This window comes from Giraffa tippelskirchi, chromosome 11 (assembly GCF_054371585.1).
Source record: "Giraffa tippelskirchi isolate mGirTip1 chromosome 11, T2T-mGirTip1v1.2.pri, whole genome shotgun sequence".
Lineage (NCBI taxonomy): Eukaryota > Metazoa > Chordata > Mammalia > Artiodactyla > Giraffidae > Giraffa > Giraffa tippelskirchi.
In genome coordinates this window covers 125,567,711-125,587,577 of record NC_137285.1, presented here as the reverse complement: position 1 = coordinate 125,587,577, position 19,867 = coordinate 125,567,711, and the positions used below count along the sequence as shown (strand labels likewise).

The 19,867-nt window shown below is 42.2% G+C and overlaps 1 protein-coding gene across 20 annotated transcripts in view; it reads left to right on the top strand.

Moving 5' to 3' along the window:
* The window catches only part of XRRA1 (X-ray radiation resistance associated 1), a 67,629-nt gene that overhangs the window by 4,244 nt on the left and 43,518 nt on the right, over window positions 1-19,867 (top strand). For 6 of the 20 annotated variants that reach the window (XM_081539637.1, XM_081539631.1, XM_081539646.1 and 3 more), the window contains exons 2-7: window positions 1,976-2,043; window positions 3,677-3,774; window positions 9,653-9,834; window positions 11,312-11,383; window positions 12,661-12,733; window positions 16,035-16,132. In XM_081539637.1, coding sequence (XP_081395763.1) covers window positions 3,681-3,774; window positions 9,653-9,834; window positions 11,312-11,383; window positions 12,661-12,733; window positions 16,035-16,132 — 519 coding nt within the window. In that variant the 5' untranslated portion in view covers window positions 1,976-2,043; window positions 3,677-3,680. Of the gene's footprint in view, window positions 1-1,961; window positions 2,044-3,676; window positions 3,780-9,649; window positions 9,835-11,311; window positions 11,384-12,660; window positions 12,734-13,257; window positions 13,419-16,034; window positions 16,133-19,867 lie in introns of those variants that run through there. The other 14 variants (XM_081539635.1, XM_081539628.1, XM_081539645.1 and 11 more) reach the window with 6 other exon arrangements.

Below are 19,867 nucleotides of genomic sequence, written 5' to 3'. Positions count from 1 at the left end.
CAGCAATCAATGCAAAGAAATAGAGGAAAACAACAGATTGGGAAAGACTAGAGATCTCATCAAGAAAATTAGAGATACCAAAGGAACATTTCATGCAAAGATAGGCTCAATAAAGGACAGAAATGGTATGGACCTAACAGAAGCAGAAGATATTAAGAAGAGGTGGCAAGAATACACAGAAGAACTGTACAAAAAAGATCTTCACGAGCCAGATAATCACGATGGTGTGATCACTCACCTAGAGCCAGACATCCTGGAATGTGAAGTCAAGTGGGCCTTAGAAAGCATCACTACGAACAAAGCTAGTGGAGGTGATGGAATTCCAGTTGAGCTATTTCAAATCCTAAAAGATGATGCTGTGAAAGTGCTGCACTCGATATGCCAGCAAATTTGGAAAACTCAGCCGTAGCCAGAGCACTGGAAAAGGTCAGTTTTCATTGCAATCCCAAAGAAAGGCAATGCCAAAGAATGCTCAAACTCCCACACAATTGCACTCATCTCACATGCTAGTAAAGTAAAGCTCAAAATTTTCCAAGCCAGGCTTCAACAGTACGTGAAACATGAACTTCCATATGTTCAAGCTGGATCTAGAAAAGGCAGAGGAACCAGAGATCAAATTGCCAACATCCGCTGTATCATCAAAAAAGCAAGAGAGTTCCAGAAAAACATCTGCTTTATTGACTAAGCCAAAGTCTTTGACTGCATGGACCACAACAAACTGTGGAAAATTCTGAAAGAGATGGGAACACCAGACCACCTTACCTGCCTCCTGAGAAATCTGTATGCAGGTCAGGAAGCAACAGTTAGAACTGGACATGGAACAAGAGACTGGTTCCAAATAGGAAAAGGAGTACATCAGGGCTGTATATTGTCACCCTGCTTATTTAACCTGTATGCAGAGTACATCATGAGAAATGCTGGGCTGGAAGAAGCACAAGCTGGAATCAAGATTGCCAGGAGAAATATCAATAACCTCAGATATGCAGATGACACCACCCTTATGGCAGAAAGTGAAGAAGAACTAAAGAGCCTCTTGATGAAAGTGAAAGAGGAGAGTGAAAAAGTTGGCTTAAAACTCAACATTCAGAAAACTAAAATCATGGCATCTGGTCCCATCACTTCATGGCAAATAGATGGGGAAACAATAGAAACAGTGAGAGACTTTATTTTTTTGGACTCCAAAATCACTGCAAATGATGACTGCAGCCATGAAATTAAAAGACGCTTGCTCCTTGGAAGAAAGGTTATGACCAACCTAGACAGCATATTAAAAAGCAGAGACATTACTTTGCCAACAAAGGTCAATCTAGTCAAGGCTATGGTTTTTCCTGTAGTCATGTATGGGTGTGAGAGTTGGACCATAAAGAAAGCTGAGTGCCAAAGAATTGATGCTTTTGAACTGTGGTGTTGGAGAAGACTCTTGAGAGTCCCTTGGACTGCAAAGAGATCCAACCAGTCCATCCTAAAGGAAATCAGTCTTGACTATTCATTGGAAGGACGGATGTTGAAGCTGAAACTCCAATACTTTGGCCACCTGATGTGAAGAACTGACTCATTTGAAAAGATCCTGTTGCTGAGTAAGATTGAAGGCGGGAGGAGTAGGGGACGACAGGATGAGATGGTTGGATGGCATCACCAACTCAGTGGATATGAGTTTGAGTAAGCTCCGAGGGTTGGTGATGGATAGGGAAGCCTGACCTGCTGCAGTCCATGGGGTTGCAAAGAGTCAGACACGACTGAGCAACTGAACTGAACTGAGCCCCACCCCATTGTCACAAAATTATTCTCTTCTTATACCTTCCTGTCTATGTCTCTGTTTTCTTTTCTATTTCTGGAGTCTTTAGTCTTGTGGCATTTTTCTAGGCCCCAGGTGAGACACATTTTGGAGCAAAGTGTCACAGAAGGATGTAATTAATGAGAAAGTTAAAGAGATCTAAATGACAGACTAAGAAGGACTGCAGTATCTATTTTATAGGGGAAGAAACAGAGGAAGAAACAGAATAAAAAGGAAGTCAAGAGGTCTCTTCCAAGATCAAAGATCAAGTAAGTACTATGCAGAACTAAAGTCATCATATTCTGTAAGTTACTGGAATTTTCTCCAACAATCATCTCTGACCTTTCCCAGGTAACTATGTACTCATTCATATATTCATTCATTTACCCATCTAGCAGATTGTGGTTAGTCCCAAGAGAGATTTTCTGAAAGACAGATTGACTCAATGACTGTCTTTCCCCATCCAGTCATCCATTCATCCCTTCATCTTCCTGACACATTTTTAATGAGTTCTAGGCTCCATGCTAGGCTCTGGGGTTATATAGGTAAATAGGTATTATAGGCCCCATAGCAGGTGGGAAGTTGGTAAGGGAATAAAAATTATAACAAAGTGATAAGTATTATACTAGGAGAAGTAGGGGTATCACAGAAATACATGGAAAGGATCTCCAACCCTTTTCAGGGTGGCAGGGATCAGGAAATTAACAGTGACCTATGTTGAACCAGAGGAGATAACAAGATCACTCATTCATTCCATAGGTGGAGTCTATTATGTGCCAGGTGTTAGGTGCTGGGAGTGAAGGGATGAACATCATAGATGCTGTCCTTCCTCAGAGCCTAATTAGGGAGATTAGAAATATGTATAAAAAAACTCTGGGCCACTGTATCCTTCATTTGACTCACACTTGTTTACTGAATGTTTCCTGTGAGCTTTCAAAGAATAGAAGAGAGACAGTGAATTGGACATGTTTCGAGACTTTCAGGACCATTGAAAGAGTCCCTTCATGACTGTTAGTAATCTCACGAGGTAGAAGGGGTTCCAACCACTAAAGATGTACAGAAGAAACACATCAGAGTTTAGCTAAAGCAGGAGTTATTTCCCTCTGGAAGTTTCAGTGAAGGTTTTATGGAAGGGATGGTGTCTGGATTGGATCTAGAAAGAAGCTTTTTTTTTTCTCTATTACCTCATTTAATTCTTAGAACAGTTCTCCGAGGCACAGGTTTAATCCTAATTTTATATTTGAGAAATCTGAGGCACAAAGAGGTAAAGTGATTTGCCCAGGGTCACTCAGCTCAGTGTTAGAAACGAGCCTCAAACTTAAGTCCCTGTCTGTAAAATTGTTGCTCCCTCCTATTGCACCCATCTGCTTGTCATATTTGTCTCTCCTGGTAAACATTTTCTCAGGACACCTGATCCCAGCTCTCTACTCTGTTCCTCCCATGGACTGAATCTCTTCCCAGACCCTCCATCTTAGGGTCCTACCTTCTTGCCAGGGCCTCCTTTCCCCTGGCTGGGGGCTTACAGGTTCCCAAACCTCTGCTGTCCCAAATTGTCTAAAGCTATCCCAAAGCAGGTTTAGGAATTACTGGATCCCTTTAAAGAAAAATTTCAGTCTCTAAGAGTTCAAGGTTTAAAAAATTTAGATCTTCGATTAGAAATTTCTTTTCCTAAAGGAAGTGGCATTGGAGCCTAATCTTTAAGCATGAGATCAGTGAGATGAACAAAACGGAAGAGCTGTTTTGGGCCAAAGGAACGCTAAGAACAAAGGCATGGACCTGTAGGGCCTCAGAGAGAGGGTGTGTGTTGGGGGTGGTCCTGGTGGGCCCATAGGCTGTGTTGGGGTGAGAGCAGCCCTGTCCCTTCTCACTCCTTACTTCCTGTTTTCCTTGCTTGGCTCTCAGGGTCATGGCCTCCGCAGGACTCTACAAGCTGGATGATGGGAAGCCTCACCTGAGCAACTGCTTTCCAGCCAAAAACCTGCTTCGAACACCACAGGAAGGTCAGGTGACTTCTCAAATCAGAACCTTTGTCTCACACCCTTCACCTGCTTCAGAATGTCTCTAACACCCATGTCTTCCTCTTCAACCCATTCACTAATGTTCCCTGCCCCATCTTATCCCTTCCCTTCTAATCCATCTTCCCCCCAGCAGCCTCAGGGAGTGTAATTTTTTAAATCCTATTTATGTATGTATTTGGGCTTACCAGGTAGCTCAAATGGTAAAGAATCTGCCTGCAATGCAGGAGAACTGGATTCGATCCCTGGGTTGGGAAGATCCCCTGGAGAAGGGCATGGCAACCTACTCCAGTATTCTTGCCTGGAGAATTCCATGGACAGAGGAGCCTGGCGGGCTATAGTCCATGGGCTCGCAAAGAGTCTGACGTGACTGAGCAACTAACACTTTCACTTTCATGTATCTTTTTAAAATGTCTTATTTTTATACAATTTTTCAAGATTACTTTTCATTTACAGTTATTACAAGATATTGGCTATATTCCCCATGTTGTACAGTACATCGTTGAGCCTAACTTACACCTGGTAGTTTGTACCTCCCACCCCTACATTGCCCCTCCATCCCTCTTCTCTGCTTGGAATCACTAGTTTGTTCTCTGTGTCTGTGAGTCTGCTTCTTCAATGTTATATTCACTAGTTTGTTGTATTCTTTAGATTCTACATATAAGCAACATCTTATATGGGCAGTTTTTATCTTTCTCTCTGTGACTTATTTCACTTAGTATAATGCCCTCAAGGTCCATCCACGTTGTTGCAAATGGAAAAATTTCTTTTTAATCGTTAAGTAGTACCCCATTGTATATATGTCCCACAGATTTTATCTGTTCGTGGACACTTAGGTCGTTTCCATGTCTTGGCTGCTGCAAATAACGCTGCTTTGAACACTGGGGTATGTTTTTGAATTATTAACTTTGGTTTTTTAAATTTATTTTTTAAAATTGTTTATTTTTGGCTGTGCTGGGTCTTTGTTGCTGCTTGGACTTTTCTCTAGTTGCAGTGAGTAGTGGCTACTCTTCGTTGTAGTGTGTGAGCTTCTCATTGCAGCAGCTTCTCTTGTTATGGAGCACGAGTTCTAGGGCATGTGGGCTTCAGTAGTTGCAGCGCATGGGCTCAATAGTTGTGGTTCCCAGGCTCTAGAACACAGACTCAATAGTTATGGCGCATGGGCTTAGTTGCTCCGTGGCATGTGGGATCCTCCCAGACCAGGGATCGAACTGGTGTCTCCTGCACTAGGAGGTAGATTCTTTACCACTGAGCTATCAAGGACGCCAGTGACTTTGGTTTTTTTTGGATATATACCCAGGAGAGGAATTGCTGGATCATATGGTCGTGCTATTTTAATTTTTTGAGGAACCTCCATAATGTTTTCTGCTGTGGCTGCACCAATTTCCATGCCCACTAACAGTGTACAAAGGTTCTCAGGAAACCTTCTAATGTACACCACAGTGTTCTCTTCTGTTCAGTGACTTCTCACTGCTGTTCCTTTACCTTTCTGCTCTACCCCATTCCTTGATTTATGCCCTGTTTCATAGTGTTCTATTTTCACATAACTTTTTTTAAAAAATTGTTTATTTTTTAATTGAAGGATAATTGCTTTACAGAATTTTGTTGTTTTCTGTCAAACCTCAACATGAATCAGCCATAGGTATACATACATCCCCTCCCTTTTGAACCTCCCTCCCATCTCCCTCCCCATCCCACCCCTCTAGGTTGATACAGAGCCCTTGTTTGAGTTTGCTGAGACATACAGCAAATTCTCGTTGGCTATCTATTTTACATATGGTAATGTAAGTTTCCATGTTCCTCTGTCCGTACATCTCACCCTCTCCCCCCCTCTCCCCATGTCCATGAGTCTATTCTCTATTCACATAGTTTTTTGCCATTTGCCTGCAATGTTCCAGCCTCATTCCAGTTGTCCAGACTCCTCCTATCCCACAGGCTCAGCTTGTCTCCCACATCTTCCAATAAGCCGTGTCCAGCTACTCCAGCCCTCAGTGCCCATCCTCTCTTGTAAGCCATCTTCCTTTCTGTGTTTCTTGTTTGATGTATAGTCATATTCTGCCTAGCTCCTAAATAAAGTGGCTTAAACTTGACTCTGCTAAATAGTTTTTCAAGCATTTATCTAATTAAAGACTCCCCTGGGGCAGGGACCCCTCCTAATGCTGAGCAGAGTACTGCACATAGAACACTGCTGAGAAGTGTGGTTTCACTGGATTGGATTTGTTGCTTTGAAAGTGTAGAACAAGGGAAAAGTATCCCTAGCTTACCCTGGATGGAGTGGCTTGCTGGTTACTCTGTACCTGGAATAGTGGAAGAACCTTCTTCAGCTTGTCCTCCCCACTTCTCTTGAGTGATTTTACTTCTCACATAGGACCTTCTTTGGCCACCTAGTTGTTTAAAACCCTCCTCTGGAGCTGTCAGTAAGAACTCATGATTTCATGCTCACACTCCCTCACACACACATAAATGGACAGAGAAATAAATATAGCTGTATATATCTTCATGTGTTAGTATACGTATGTATATTTCCTGGCCCACGAGGGCAATAATACCTCAGTTGCAAAGGGATGCTTGGCACCTCAGTGTTGGTTTCTAAATACCATTCTCCAATAAAAGAAGCCAGGGCTTCTCAGGCAAAAAGTTGTTTCTAGGGCTGAGTCAGGAAAAAATACACTTTGAGCCAGAAAATAAAGCAGTGGTCAGAAAAATGACGGGGGCAATTTGAAAGGACATAGGTGCCAACCTGAGGGAATGCCCAGTGGGCAAAGCTAGAACAGTATGAGCAGCAAAATAAATAAAGGTAAAATTGGGTTGTAATCTGTAGAATAAGTTTTAATATATAGTCATGATCTCATATGATATAATTAAACTCTGATTACATAAATAAGTGGGGGAGAAGAGCAGCTCTTCCTTAGAATAGAATTCTAGTTAATAAATGTAGAAGAAATGAAAGAAATAGAAAATGACTATCAAAACATCACAATAATAATTTTTAGAGGCAAAAAGCTCTACAATGTTCTTCAGAAATAGAACCAGTAGAATATGTGTGTGTATGTCTCTCTGTATGTCTATCCTGCAGGTTTTGTTTTCATATACATGTATGTGTGTATATATGTGGACAAACACACATAGATAAATTATATATTTCAAGGAATTGGTTTATGAAATGTGGAGGCTGGCAAGTCTGAAATCTGTAGGGCAGGCAGGCTGAAAACTCAGGGAAGAGCTCATGCTGCAGTCTTAAAGCAAAATTTCTTTTTCCTTTGGGAAGCCTGTTCTTTTGCTTTTAAGGTCTTTTAGGTGAATGGGTAAGGCCCACACATTATCCATGGATTGTTTCAGGTACTTAAAGTCAACTGGTTGTCAGAAACACCTAGATTAGTATTTGATTGACTAACTGCTTACCATAGCCCAGCCAAGTTGACACATAAAATTAACCATCATAGATGCTAGAATTCGTGGGTTAAAGTATAATGAAAAGCAGGTTATTTGTATAGTCTTGATCTGTCTTTATTAATTTCAAAGGGACTTCTTAGTAGAGTAACTAAGCTGACACCACCTTGGTTGAGTGATCAAAATGAACATCACCAGTAATAAGACATAATTGGCATCATGTGTGTTCTGATGTTGTGCTGAGGAGGGCACAGCACCACTTCTTGCCAAACTGCAAGGCCTTTAGTCTAAATTATGGGGAAAAAAATCAAATAAACTCAAATTGAGAGACATTTTATAAAGCAATTGACTATTGATTAGTACTCTTCAAAAGTGTCAGGATCACACAAGAAAAATAAAGACTGCAGAACTGTTCAGATTAGGGAAGACTAAGGTGATGTGACAGCTAAATGAAATGTGAGATCTTGGCTAGGACCCTGGAACAGAAAGAGAACATTAGTGAGAAAACTGACAAAAATCAAATAAAAGCTATAGATTAATTACTAATATTATGCCATTGTTAATTTCTTGGCTTCAGCCATTGTATTATGATTATATACGATCTTAACATTAGGGAAACTGGGTGAAAGCTGTACAGGAACTCTGTGTTATTTTTACAGCTTTTCTGGAAGTCTAAAATTATTTCAAAATGAAAATTTACAGGTGGAGGGAAACCTTCCTATGGACAGATACTTGTCCTGCTAAAAGCCTACCGCATTAAAACCTAAACTCCTTATTCTGGTCCTCAAGACCTTTCAGATCTGACTCGGCTGACCTCCTCAGCCTCATCTCGTTTCCTTCATGTCCATCTCCTGACACACTCCAGGCCTTCCTTCCTGGGTGTGTTGGCAGTTTTGGCACCAGCTCAGGCTGGAGTGTTTAAGAGTTTGGACTGCTGGGATAGGACAAAGGTCCATGTGCTAGATGAGGGCAGCCCTGGGAAATGAGTGCCCGGGCTCTCAGGCCCCGAGTGGGAATAGGAACCAGCTCACATCAGGCATAGGGCAGAAGCAGCATCCAAGAGCCAGGATTAGCAGCAGTACTCAAGTGAGCCACGGCAAGCCCATTAGGCGGGGGAGTTGGGCTATGTGGCAGGGAGACGGTGGTTAGGGGCACCAAGCTGGTCCCCACAGCTCTGTGCTGTTCTTTGCAGTCCCAGTTTTTCATGCTTCTGAGTACCTCTTGTTCCCTTTCCTCTGGCCAGGCTGCTTGGTTTTTCCCTCTTCACCTGGTCAGCTTTTAACATACAAAACCCAGCTCATCCCCTAGGCTGGTAGCTCTCCACTCTGGGCTTCACAGCACTCTTTACGTTTATTGAGCACCTTTGAATCCTCAGTCATATTCTTCTCCATAGCCCCAACTCCTGCCACAAAATCAGTGCTCAGAAAAGGTCTGAATGGATGATTGTGGGTGGGGGCTGTGGCTCAGGGTTCATTCAGCCACACTCAGTAAGCCTCTGTGTATGCCTTGGGAACATTGAGATGAATAAATCAAAGCCTGTATTCTCATGGAGCTTCCATTCTAGAGGGCAAGACAGACAATAAACAAGTGAACAATGATAGATATTGAACAATGAAGAGTATCTGTCCATAGGAAGGTTTCCCCCACCTGTAAGCTTTCATTTTGAAATAATTTTAGACTTCCAGAAAAGCTGTAAAAATAACACAGAGTTCCTGTACAGCTTTCACCCAGTTTCCCTAATGTCAAATGAATAAACTACTGATGAAGGAGAGAACAGATTCTAGAATGTTGTCATGATTTTTATTGGATAGGCTTAGTAGTGAACTTCATATTCTCTTTACTTGTGTACAATTTCTAATTCTTTCTACAGTGGACATGTATTATTGAGTCTTTTAAAAATGCCACCTGTCCCTTGATTTTTTTTTTTTATCCTGAGCTCCTAACATGACCTTTGCCTTGTAATGATAGAATTCAGGGTAAGATCCAGGAAGATGGAGCCCATTGAGTTGGTGTCACACAATGGACTTTACCCAAGAGATAACAAATGATGCAGTAACTAGCTGGCCCAGGAAAAAAGGATCAGCTTAACTGAGGATAGTCAGGGACGGCTTCACAGAATAGGAAATTCTTTATCTGCAATAGTGAAGGAACTGTTAAGAGTTCGAAGGCAGCAATGTGGAGGAAAGAACTGGGCAAGTCATTCTACACTTTTGAGTCTTTGCCTTTTTGTCTGTAAAATGGGGGCAGTAGCATGTTTCATTGGGTTTAGAGGCCAATTAAATAAGACAGGTATATAGATGTTCCCCTGCCCCCGACAGCCCCAGTTGTAGCACAGTAGCTGGCGCATATTAGGTAATGAAGAGCTAATTTTCGTTTTCACATTAGAGATAAACATTCTGGAAGGGCACTAGTTTTGGCTTTGAAGGAGGTTACTCCTGTTCTCATCTTTTCACTGTTCTCATCTTTTCAGCAGGCCGAGGACACTGGCTAGTGGCTCGGAAAGGTAGCCTCAAGAAGAAGCCCAAGGATGTGGCTGAGATAACAGCTGAAGGTCAGGAAGGCCAGAAGGTTTCTTTTGAGGTTGGAGGGAAGAAAGAGTCTCGACAGGAAAACCGGGCGGACACTCCTGGACATGTGCTGGACCGGGCTTTTCTGGTGAGAGTCAATGCATCCTGGAAGGGCTGGCAGCACCAGCTGATGACTGTCTTGGTGGGTAGGGGCTGGGGCAAGGATGTGCCCTGCTTCTGTGTGTGTCAGATACAGCAGTTTTTGTAAAATTGCCATCAGCCCTCTGCCAAAAAACCTCTTGACAGCTTTCCATTGACTGTGGGCTAAAATCCACAATCCTTTGCAGAGCCACCATGAATCCGCATGATCTAATGAGTGCATCCATAACCTTACCTACCTGTTTTTCATCCTCTCAGAAACACCTTGCTTTCATTTGCCTTAATAGCATTCACAAACCCTGCCACCCACTTTCCTGGGACCAACTTGTACTTAGCACTTAAGGTATCAGCTGAAATATTCCTCAAATAGGTACTTCCTCACTTCTACACTAAGATAAAGATCTCCTGTTACTGTCTCCCATGGCTTCTTGAATTTTTGCTTTAAAATACTTACTGTATTTGTAAATACTTGCTCGCTCATTGGCTTCCATGCAGTTTTAAGCTTTATGAAGGCATGAAATACTTCTGCTTTTTCTTTGTTGTCTTTTAAGTTCCCAGTTCCATGCCTAACCATAAAAGGCACCATAACTAAATGATTAACTGAAAGAAGGAATGAGGTTTGGTTAAATAGAAATAGCAATTTCAAAGCTGAGATTTTTCTTCTACCTTTTAATTGTGAAGGACAATATATGGTAGTCCTATATAGACTACCTATAGTCCTACCTACCGACCTACTATAGTCCTATGGTAGAGCGCAGTGTTTAGTGATTATAGATTTGGATTCAAATCATAGATCCATCACTTATTGGCTGTGGGACCTTAGGAAAGTCATTTTCTCTCTCTTAGCCTTATTTTTCTCATTTATGAAGAGATACATTCCCTTATGTCGAAGAGTTTAGTTAGGATTAGGAGAAAGTCCTTTTTTTTTTGGCCACACTGAGTGGCCTGTGGGCTCTTTAGGTCCACAGCCAGGGATCAAACCCACACCCTTTGCATTGGAAGTACAGTCTTAATCACTGGACCACGAGGGAAGTCCCAGGAGAAAGTTTCTTGATATATTTAGCATGACACATGGCCCAAAGTAGTGCTTAGTATATAAATATTTGATGAATAAATGAATGGATGAGCAAACACAAAAGTTATGACAAGTATTTTGGTAATGCCCCCAAAATAAAGATTTTATTCTAAGAACCAGGTAGAGGAAGTGGAGCTCTGAAAAGGCAGAGAAGGAACAGAGAGGAATGCAGCCTCCTAAGAGCCCCATAGAGTCTATGTTTCCACCCCCATCCTACAGATGGGAAACAGAGATGAGAGAGCCGAGGTGGCAGCTTGATTCTGAGCAGCTCCAAAGCCTGTTCTTCCACTGTACCAGGCTGCCCTCCTCACCAGGGAGTCATTTGTTATCTTGGCCAATTATATAAGTTTTGCTGGGGCCTTGAGTGCTGATTCTTTGTACTGTGTTGCAGCTGAAGCACCACTGTGTGAAAGATCCGTCAGACCTCTGCAACGTTAATGTGAGCGGCCTGAAGTTCTCCAAGGTACGACTAGCCACCCGAGATGTGATTGTGGTGAGCTACACCCGAGATGGCTCCTGTCTGTTTGACCATCATAACTTCCAGAGTCCCTGGGAACTGGGAATCTGGCCATAGGAAGGAGGAGAGTCACACAGGGACTCACTGGGTGGAAAAAACATTCACAGACACTGTCTTTTGCTATAGATTTAGTATTGCCATTATCCCCTGTGAGCTGAGTTAAAGGAAATAAATAACCTTATGGCAGTGGTTTGAATGTGCATAGAATTTTGTTGGGGTATGATGCATTGTGTACAGAGAGTTCCCATCAGAAGAGCCTACAGGAGAAATTTGTCTCACGTTTCAGTGCCAGAAATGGTATTGGTTCTCCCAAGATGCTGATAACTGGTTTGTTTGTTTGTTTTTTTGGCCATGGCATGCTAAGTCTTCCCTGAGCAGCTGTCAAACCCGTGCCCCCTGCATTGGGGAGGGTGGAGTTTTAATCACTCGACCTCCAGGGAAGTCTTGGTTTGTTCTTAACTCCGAGACTCTGTGGCTTATATAATGAGTCATGTTTCTTTCCTTGCACTGGCTAATGGGTAGCTGGGAGCTAGATTTGTGGCCTGCCATCCCCAGTATATGTATTATAGCACGTATTTTTGATTTGTAGGCCTTCCATGGCATATAAAGAGAGATTGCTTGTAGAGTGCCACACAGAAATTAAAATGTATCAATGTAAGTAAATCTCAAAAGATCTGTGTATCTCGCCACAAGTGAATCTCAAACATGGTGTTGAGTGAAGAAGGCAGGTTGCAGAATGGTATCTACAGTATGATGGCACTTAATATAAAATTTTAAAACGTGTAAATAATACTATATATGGCTTGTGGATACACATACATGTAATGCAAGTATTAAAGAGATGTGGGATAATCGCCAATTCAGGATAGCTGTTTTTTATGAGAGGGAGGGTAGGGATATGGTGCGGGGGTATCAACTCTCTATAGTGTTTTATTTCTTTAAAGAAATTTGAAGCAGAGACAGCATAATATTCAGATTTATTAAAGCTGGGTAGTGGTTACACAGGCCTTCAGAGTAACATTCACCACACTTTGCTGAATATTTGAATTATTTCATAATAGGAAAAAAAAAAATAAACAGAAAAGCCCTTCCTGCCTTCAGCAAGTAACTGCTCTTGTTCTTAACCCTTGAAATCTTTTCTCCTTCTGACAGCAGCCCTGAAGCTTCAGCAAGGCCTCCAGGCAGGGAACTAATCTTGTGTTCTTTGAAATGCCCTTTCACAGGCTAAGGAAAAGGATTTCAAGCATTTTAATTCAGTGATTTACATCAATGCCTCAGAAAACCTGCTTCCTCTAGGTAAGTTTTCTTCCTGAAAACCACCTCTGCTTCCTGGCTGCCAGTCTTTCATGTTAGAAGTTGCCTATCTGTTCACCTGTAACGCCATACATCTTTTTTTTGGAGTGCAATGAGCTGGGTGTGGGAGAACACATAGCCCTGGCTTCCAGCCCAGAGCCAGCACTTCCTACGCACAACACTTCTCTGTGAGCTGCCGCTTCTCTCTCTGTAAATGGAGATAATCCCCTTCCTTTCTTCCTCCGTAAGGCAGGATACTTTGTAGACTGAAACAGGATCAGTATGGTCAGCCCTCCATATCTATGTTTTCCACATCCATGGATTCAACCAAATAGGAATGTAAAAAATTTAGAAAAAAACTCCAGAAAGTTCCAAAAAGTAAAATTTGAGTTTGTTATGCACTGGCAGCTATTTACATAGCATTTATATTATATTTACAACCACTTACAGAACATGCTTCCTTGGAGGCTCAGTTGATAAAGAATCTGCCTGCAATGCGGGAGACCTGGGTTCGATCCGTGGATTGAGAAGATGCCCTGGAGGAGGGCGTGGCAACCCACTCCAGTATTCTTGCCTGGAGAACCCCCATGGACCGAGGAGCCTGGTGGGCTGTGGTCCATATGGAATCACAAAGAGTCAGACATGACTGAGCGACGCAGCACAGCACAGAGCATTTATATTGTGTTAGGTATTAGTAATCTAGAGATGATTTAACATGTACAGGAGGCTGTGTGCAGGTTATATGCAAATACTACATCATTTTATACAAGGCACTTGAGCTTCCACAGATTTCAGTGTCCTTGGTGGTGATGCAAGATGGAGGTGGAGGTTGGGGATTGGGGTAGGGGTGTATGTGTATGTGTGTGTGTGTGGTGGGGTGTCCTGGAACCAATCTCCTACCCATACCAAGAGACTGTATGTAAAAAGTTTTTAAGTCCCTGAGAGTTCCTATAGGAGTGTAAAGCCTTCTTGTTTATTCAGCAAATCCACAGCGACCCCTGCTGGGTGTCAGGACAGTATGACTCTTTGGCTTTTAGAAATCAGTGTGTCCAGTTTTCTGTTCTTCTGAGCTCAGTTATATCAGGATACGGTAAATGCAATGATAGAGGGAATCAGAAAATCAGCTGGGCCATCAACTGGGCCTGGAGTGTCAGAAGATGCTTGTGAGAAAAGGAGTATGTAAGCTGAGACCTAAAACACGAATAGGAGTGACTCAGAAATTAGAAGGTGAGAAGGCATTTCAGGCCAACAGAACAACAGATTGGGGGCAGCTGTGCCTGATCAGGGACCCTGAAGAAGCTTTGTATGTGTGCAAGGGAGAAAGGTGGGCAAGGGGCCCCGTATTATCAGGGGCACTGAGTGACATGGACTTAACTCTGCAGGCAGAAGAGAACCTTGGAAGGCTTTGAAATAGAGACTCAGTAGTGGCTGTGAGGAGCATGGATTGTAAGACGGGAGCCAGGAAACCTGGGAGATGGTTGCATTTTTCCAGGAGAGGGGAGGTGAGGCCTCAACTGGGGCTGTGGCCATAAGGGTAGAGGGGATTGAGAGAGACAGAGCGAGAGAAGAGGTAGAAATAAATCAGACGTGGTAACTAATGGGTATGTAGAGAAAGAGAAGAACCAAGGGGATTTACTGAGACAGACAGCAGTATAGGAAAGGCAGGTTTAGGGAGAAATAGGATGAATTTAGTTTTGAATGCATTGAGTTTGAAGGGTGTTTTTAAAGAAATGTGTGACAAAGTCCCTGTCCTTGAGGAAACAGTGTGGTCTCTCAGGAGCCTGAGTTTGAAAACAAAGGTCAGCAGGCATATGGAAAAATGCTCAACTTCACTAGTAAATAAAATAGCATCCAAGTACTATTTTATGCCTATCAAGTATTGACAAAATGAGAAGGACTGATGACCGCTAGCATTGGTAGGGAAATGGGTACTCTCGTATTCAAGTGAAATAAATTGGTGCAACATCTTTGGAAGGTAGTTTGGCAATGTCTCTTAACATAATCTAGTACTTCCACTCCCCAAAATTTATTCTACAGAAACACACTTCAACAAGGATGTTCATTGGAAATACCCTGAAAGCACATGTTTCTATTTGACACTCTAGAACATTCCAACTCACAAAACCAACATAGGCCACACTTGACACCACACTTAGAAGGCTCTGGGTAGTTCCCCACGTATGCCAGCAGCACAGCATCAGCACTTCATGTTCAATGGAATCCTCATGGCAGTTCCTGAGCAGTTCATGCAGCTGTTCAGGTAGCCATCCATGAGCCACTCTTTGGCCACTCTCAATGGGTTGATGCCAGCACTCTGGCTTAGAAGCCTTATTCACCACAGGAGCAAACAGTTGTTGTAACACTCCATAGACAAGGCCCCCAGAGTTCCTGAAAAGGACATATCCAATCATAGGAGTGCCCACACACAGAGAAGCCCAAAGTTATGGTGCCCCCTTCAGATAGGTATAGTTCATTTATAGTTTCTCCTAGTCCAGATGTGACTTACCAACATGGGGTCATTTTTACCACAGCAGTTTTGGTTAATAACACAGTGACTGTACCATTTTTTTTCAGGTTACCAATGGAAGAGGGCTAGAAAGTTAACTCAAGGTCCATTTCTCAAGCAGAAGGGGAAGTGTTCTTAACCTTTTATTCAGATAATCTAGCTACTATCCCTAGGGGTATGATTAAATAAAATAGGGTATGTCTATACTGTAGAACATAATTCAGACATTATGCAGATCTGTATGTTTTGACTTATAACATCTTTAAATCATATTGTCAAGGGGAAAAAAAAAGGCAAGTCACAGTACAATGTGTGTAGTATGATTCCCTTTTTGTAGAAAGGAGTGTGTGTGTGTGTGTTTCAGTATACACATAAAAAGTGTAAAGTATTATACGTGAAACTTCGAATAGTTATCTCTAGGTATGGAGATTAAAAGGAACTTTTATTTTTCAATTTTTTTTTAAACTTTGGTGGAAATGTTTACTTTTATAATCAGAAATAATAAGGGTCATTTTTAAAAATGGGCTTTGGAGTTAGATTCAGTTCTTGATCTTTCCAGTTAGCATTTCTGTTTCTAGCAAATCACTTAGCTTGGTTGAACCTTGGGTTCTTCAGCAGTGGAATGGAAGTAGTAATCACTCTTTTTTCAGAGTTGTTAGAGATTAAGAGTCCATGTAAGTAAAGCACTTTATGCGATGCTGGGCCTAACCCAGTGGGAACCCAGTAAATGACCAGTATTTTATCTTTCTCTTACGTCTTTTACAAGTTACAGTTTCCCTCTTTCTCCTCCCCCTTTAGAGGCATTTCACACATTTCCCGTCTTAAAGGAACTGGAGCTCGCATTTAACGGCATCAAAACAGTCTACGTGAAATATGGAGACTTTAAGTCCTTGGAAGTAAGTTGGAGGTAGGGAGTTTTTGGTGCCCACCTGTTTTCCTGTAAGGAATGGGTGTAAGGAGTCTACTGATCATAATATTTGGGAAGGAGCTCTCTGGGCCTTTATAGCTACCTTGCTTCAGGTGGTCCTCTGGGGACGGTGGTGGAGTTCGTGGTGATGATAAGGGAGTGGGTTGGTGGAGGTGATGGCAATTGGATGAAAATATATTATACCTATGGCCATGGTGCATGGCCTTGGAAAACAAATGCCAAAGGAATCTGTGCAGAAGAGTGAGTTTAAATAGAGTATTTTAGGACAGAGAATTTGAGAGGAGATCTGGATCCAGTGGGGGTTGAGGCATGGGGGTTAAGTGCTAGGCACAGCAGACTGGCCCAGCTGAATGAGAGGCGCTGTGAACTTATTCCTGAGACACATTCTGGTATGAATGAGCCAGATTGGTTCTAATGAGCTTGGATAAGATTATGGGCCATAGGCTCAGGGATGAGTGTGAAATAAAACAGGGCTTCTCTAAGTTTTATAGCAGACTCTTGACATCTGTATATCCACAGCTGTTTTGTATTTGAAAATATTTTAAAAAATTGCACTCTTCTTGGAAATCTTTCTCCTAGATTTCCCATAGTCATGCATCTTCTATACATGTTCTCATACTTCAAGTTAATCACCTCTCAGCATCTATGAAAACTTTAGGGTTATTTTGTTTTGTAAAAAAGCAAAGCTTTTGTCACCACCTGAGAGTCTGCGTGCACAGAGAGTAGAGAACAGCAGAGCTGGATTGAGGTGTCGGGCAGGCATCTGGCCAGGCTCACTCACTAAGTAACGGGCTCTTCCTCACAGATTGGCCTTCTAGAAAAGCTTCAGAGTCACACCTCAGCAAAATATCTGCATGTCATGATGCTTGGGGTTTACCTCAAAGAGCTGGTAACTTAAATTATTTAATGTACAAGCATCAAGAGACAGCCGTTCTTCATAAAAACCTCATTTGACCCAGTCTGACCAGAGAGAAACCTTCCACAAGAGTACACTTTTAAGAGTTACATGCCAAAGTTTTAAATCGTTTTAACCACTTGGGATGGTGATCTTCCTGAAATGGGTTATACGTCCTTGTATTTTTAAAGCATGCTATACTGAATGTAATGGTACCTTTTCTCCATGGTTTCTAATCATATTGAGGCTCATAGTGCTTTACTATGATTTCTGACAGGAGTGGTTCTCATACTTATCCAGGAAGTAAAGCTCTTGAAAGTCCAACAAAACAAGGAGAGAGAAAGAGAAAATTTACAACAACTCATGCAGCTTTGTACTAGGTTAAAAAACATGTTATACCAGAGTTTATTATAGACAGGGGGAAACAGGTTCCAGAAGCTCTAGAGATATAGGGAGCCACTTCTTTACTTACAGGCCTGGGAACTTCTTACAGGTTTCCATTAATTTGTTATTTTGCTTTAAAAGAAGTAGTTATTGAGCTCCTGTATGTTGTACATTGTTCAGGGACTTCTACATTCCTTATCCCAACCATTTCAAACTCCTACTTCAAGTGCATGTGGGCCCACAGGGAGGGGACGTGACTACAGGCTCTGACCCTATAGCTGACTTACTGGTTGATCGTCAACTGACTTTTTGGAGGCCTGCCTCATCGTGTGATAGTAACTGATGAAGATTATTTATCCAGCAGACCAATCCTATCCAACGGAATTTGTTTATATAAGAGAACAAAGTCAAGATTCAGAATGTAAATGAGAAGAGGAAATCTCCTGGTCAGTCATTTATTCCCCTCTCTCTATGGTTTGCGAGGGCTCTCTAAGAAAAAGGATAAACCTGTCAGATGTCCTGAATTTGCAGCCAATAGCAGTGAATACTTTGATGTGTAATAAAACTTGATGTGACTCAGCAGATGTAACATCCAAGTTAGGAATCTTCTCTCCTTGTTTGCCAGAAAGGCTGTCACCCAAAGTAGAACTCTTCAGGAGTCAGTTTAGAAAAACAGCTTTGTCATGATTTGATTCTCTGTACATAAGTCTGAAAAAGAGTCAGCTGGAGAACTGCCTTAAAAGTCATGACACCTTGTTTGTAGTCTTGGTCCACCACTACTTTCCCCTAACCTCCTTGGCCGAATAACTTACTCTCTCAGTGGAACTTATGTCTCCCCCTCTGTAAATTCTGGGCTAGCTGTGAAATTCTTTGCCCTGCAAGTTCTGAGACTGTTCATTTCTTTGAACTGTCCTTATTTCCGTAGAAAGCAGATTTGGACCCAACATTAAATAGCCAAAACAGCCAGAGCAAGGGTTAGCAGACTTTTTCTGTAAGAGGCCAGACAGTGACTGTTTTAGGCTATGCAGCCCCTACGGTTGTAACTAGTCATAACTGTCATAACTAGTCCACTGTGCTGTTGTAGAAGGAAAGCAGCTGTAGACAATATGTAAGCAAATGGGCAGGGCTGTGTTCCCATAAAACTTTATGATGCTAAAATTTGAATTTTATTTAATTCTCATACAATGTTATATTATTGTGTTTTTCCCCCCCAACCATTTAAAAACATACAAAGCGTTCTTAGCTCACAGGCCATATGAAACAGACAGCAGGCTGGATATGGCTTGCCGGCCTTCGTTTGCCAGTTTTGAGCTAGAACACTGATGGAACAGCTCAGTATAGTTGGAATGCAGTGAGACACAGTAGAATATGGTGATAGATGAGCCCAGGAGGTAACAGAAGAGACCGTAGAGAGCCTTGGAAGCCTTTTTAAGGACTCTGACCCTTATCCTATGGATAATAGGGATCTACTGAAGTATCTAGAGCTGAAGAGTAATAGGGTCCAAACTATATTTTAGAAAAACCACTGTGGTGTGGCTGTTGTATAAAGAATGGATCGGAAGGAACATATGTGAGAAGTATTAAGGAGATGGAATCCATAGGCCTTGTTGACTGTCCACGTATGTGTATGGAGGAGAGAATTATCCCCATCTTTATCTGTTTACCCAAGCCAGATTTCCAGATGTTACTTCTTGAAATCTTCTCTCTCTGCCCCTGCCAAGTGGGATAGCCCATTTGTGTGAATTCTCACTGGAATTTGCTGATGGTGGTATGAACTCGGCACTGCTTTAGTGCTAGGCATCTTTCATGGCCTGTGCAGTCCAGTCAAGCCCACTCTATACCATGGGCTCTAGTCATACCCAGACCACTTGCAGATCTCAGAATAAGCAAGGCTGCCTCCTGCCTCCTGATTTCTTTACATGCCACTTGCTGTGCTGTATGTCTTTCTGTCCTTAACAATTTCAGTTCACTTCAGGCGCTCAGTCTTGTCCGACTCTTTGCAACCCCATGGACTGCAGCATGCCAGGCCCACCTGTCCATCACCAGCTCCTAGAGCTTGCTCAAACTCATGTCCATCAAGTCGGTGATGCCATGCCACCATCTCATCCTCTGTTGTCCCCTTCTCCTCCTGCCTTCAGTCTTTCCCAGCATCAGGGTCTTTTCCAGTGAGTCAGTTCTTTGCATCAGGTTAATACAGTCAATACTTCTCAAAAGTATTAGAGTTTCAGCTTCAGCATCAGTCCTTCCAGTGAATATTCAGGACTGATTTTCCTTAGGATTGACTGGTTTGATCTCCTTGCAGTTCAAGGGACTCTCAAGAGTCTTCTCCAACACCACAGTTCAAAAGCATCAATTCTTCTGCTCTCAGCTTTCTTTATAGTCCAACTCTCACATCTATACATGACTACTGGAAAAACCACAGCT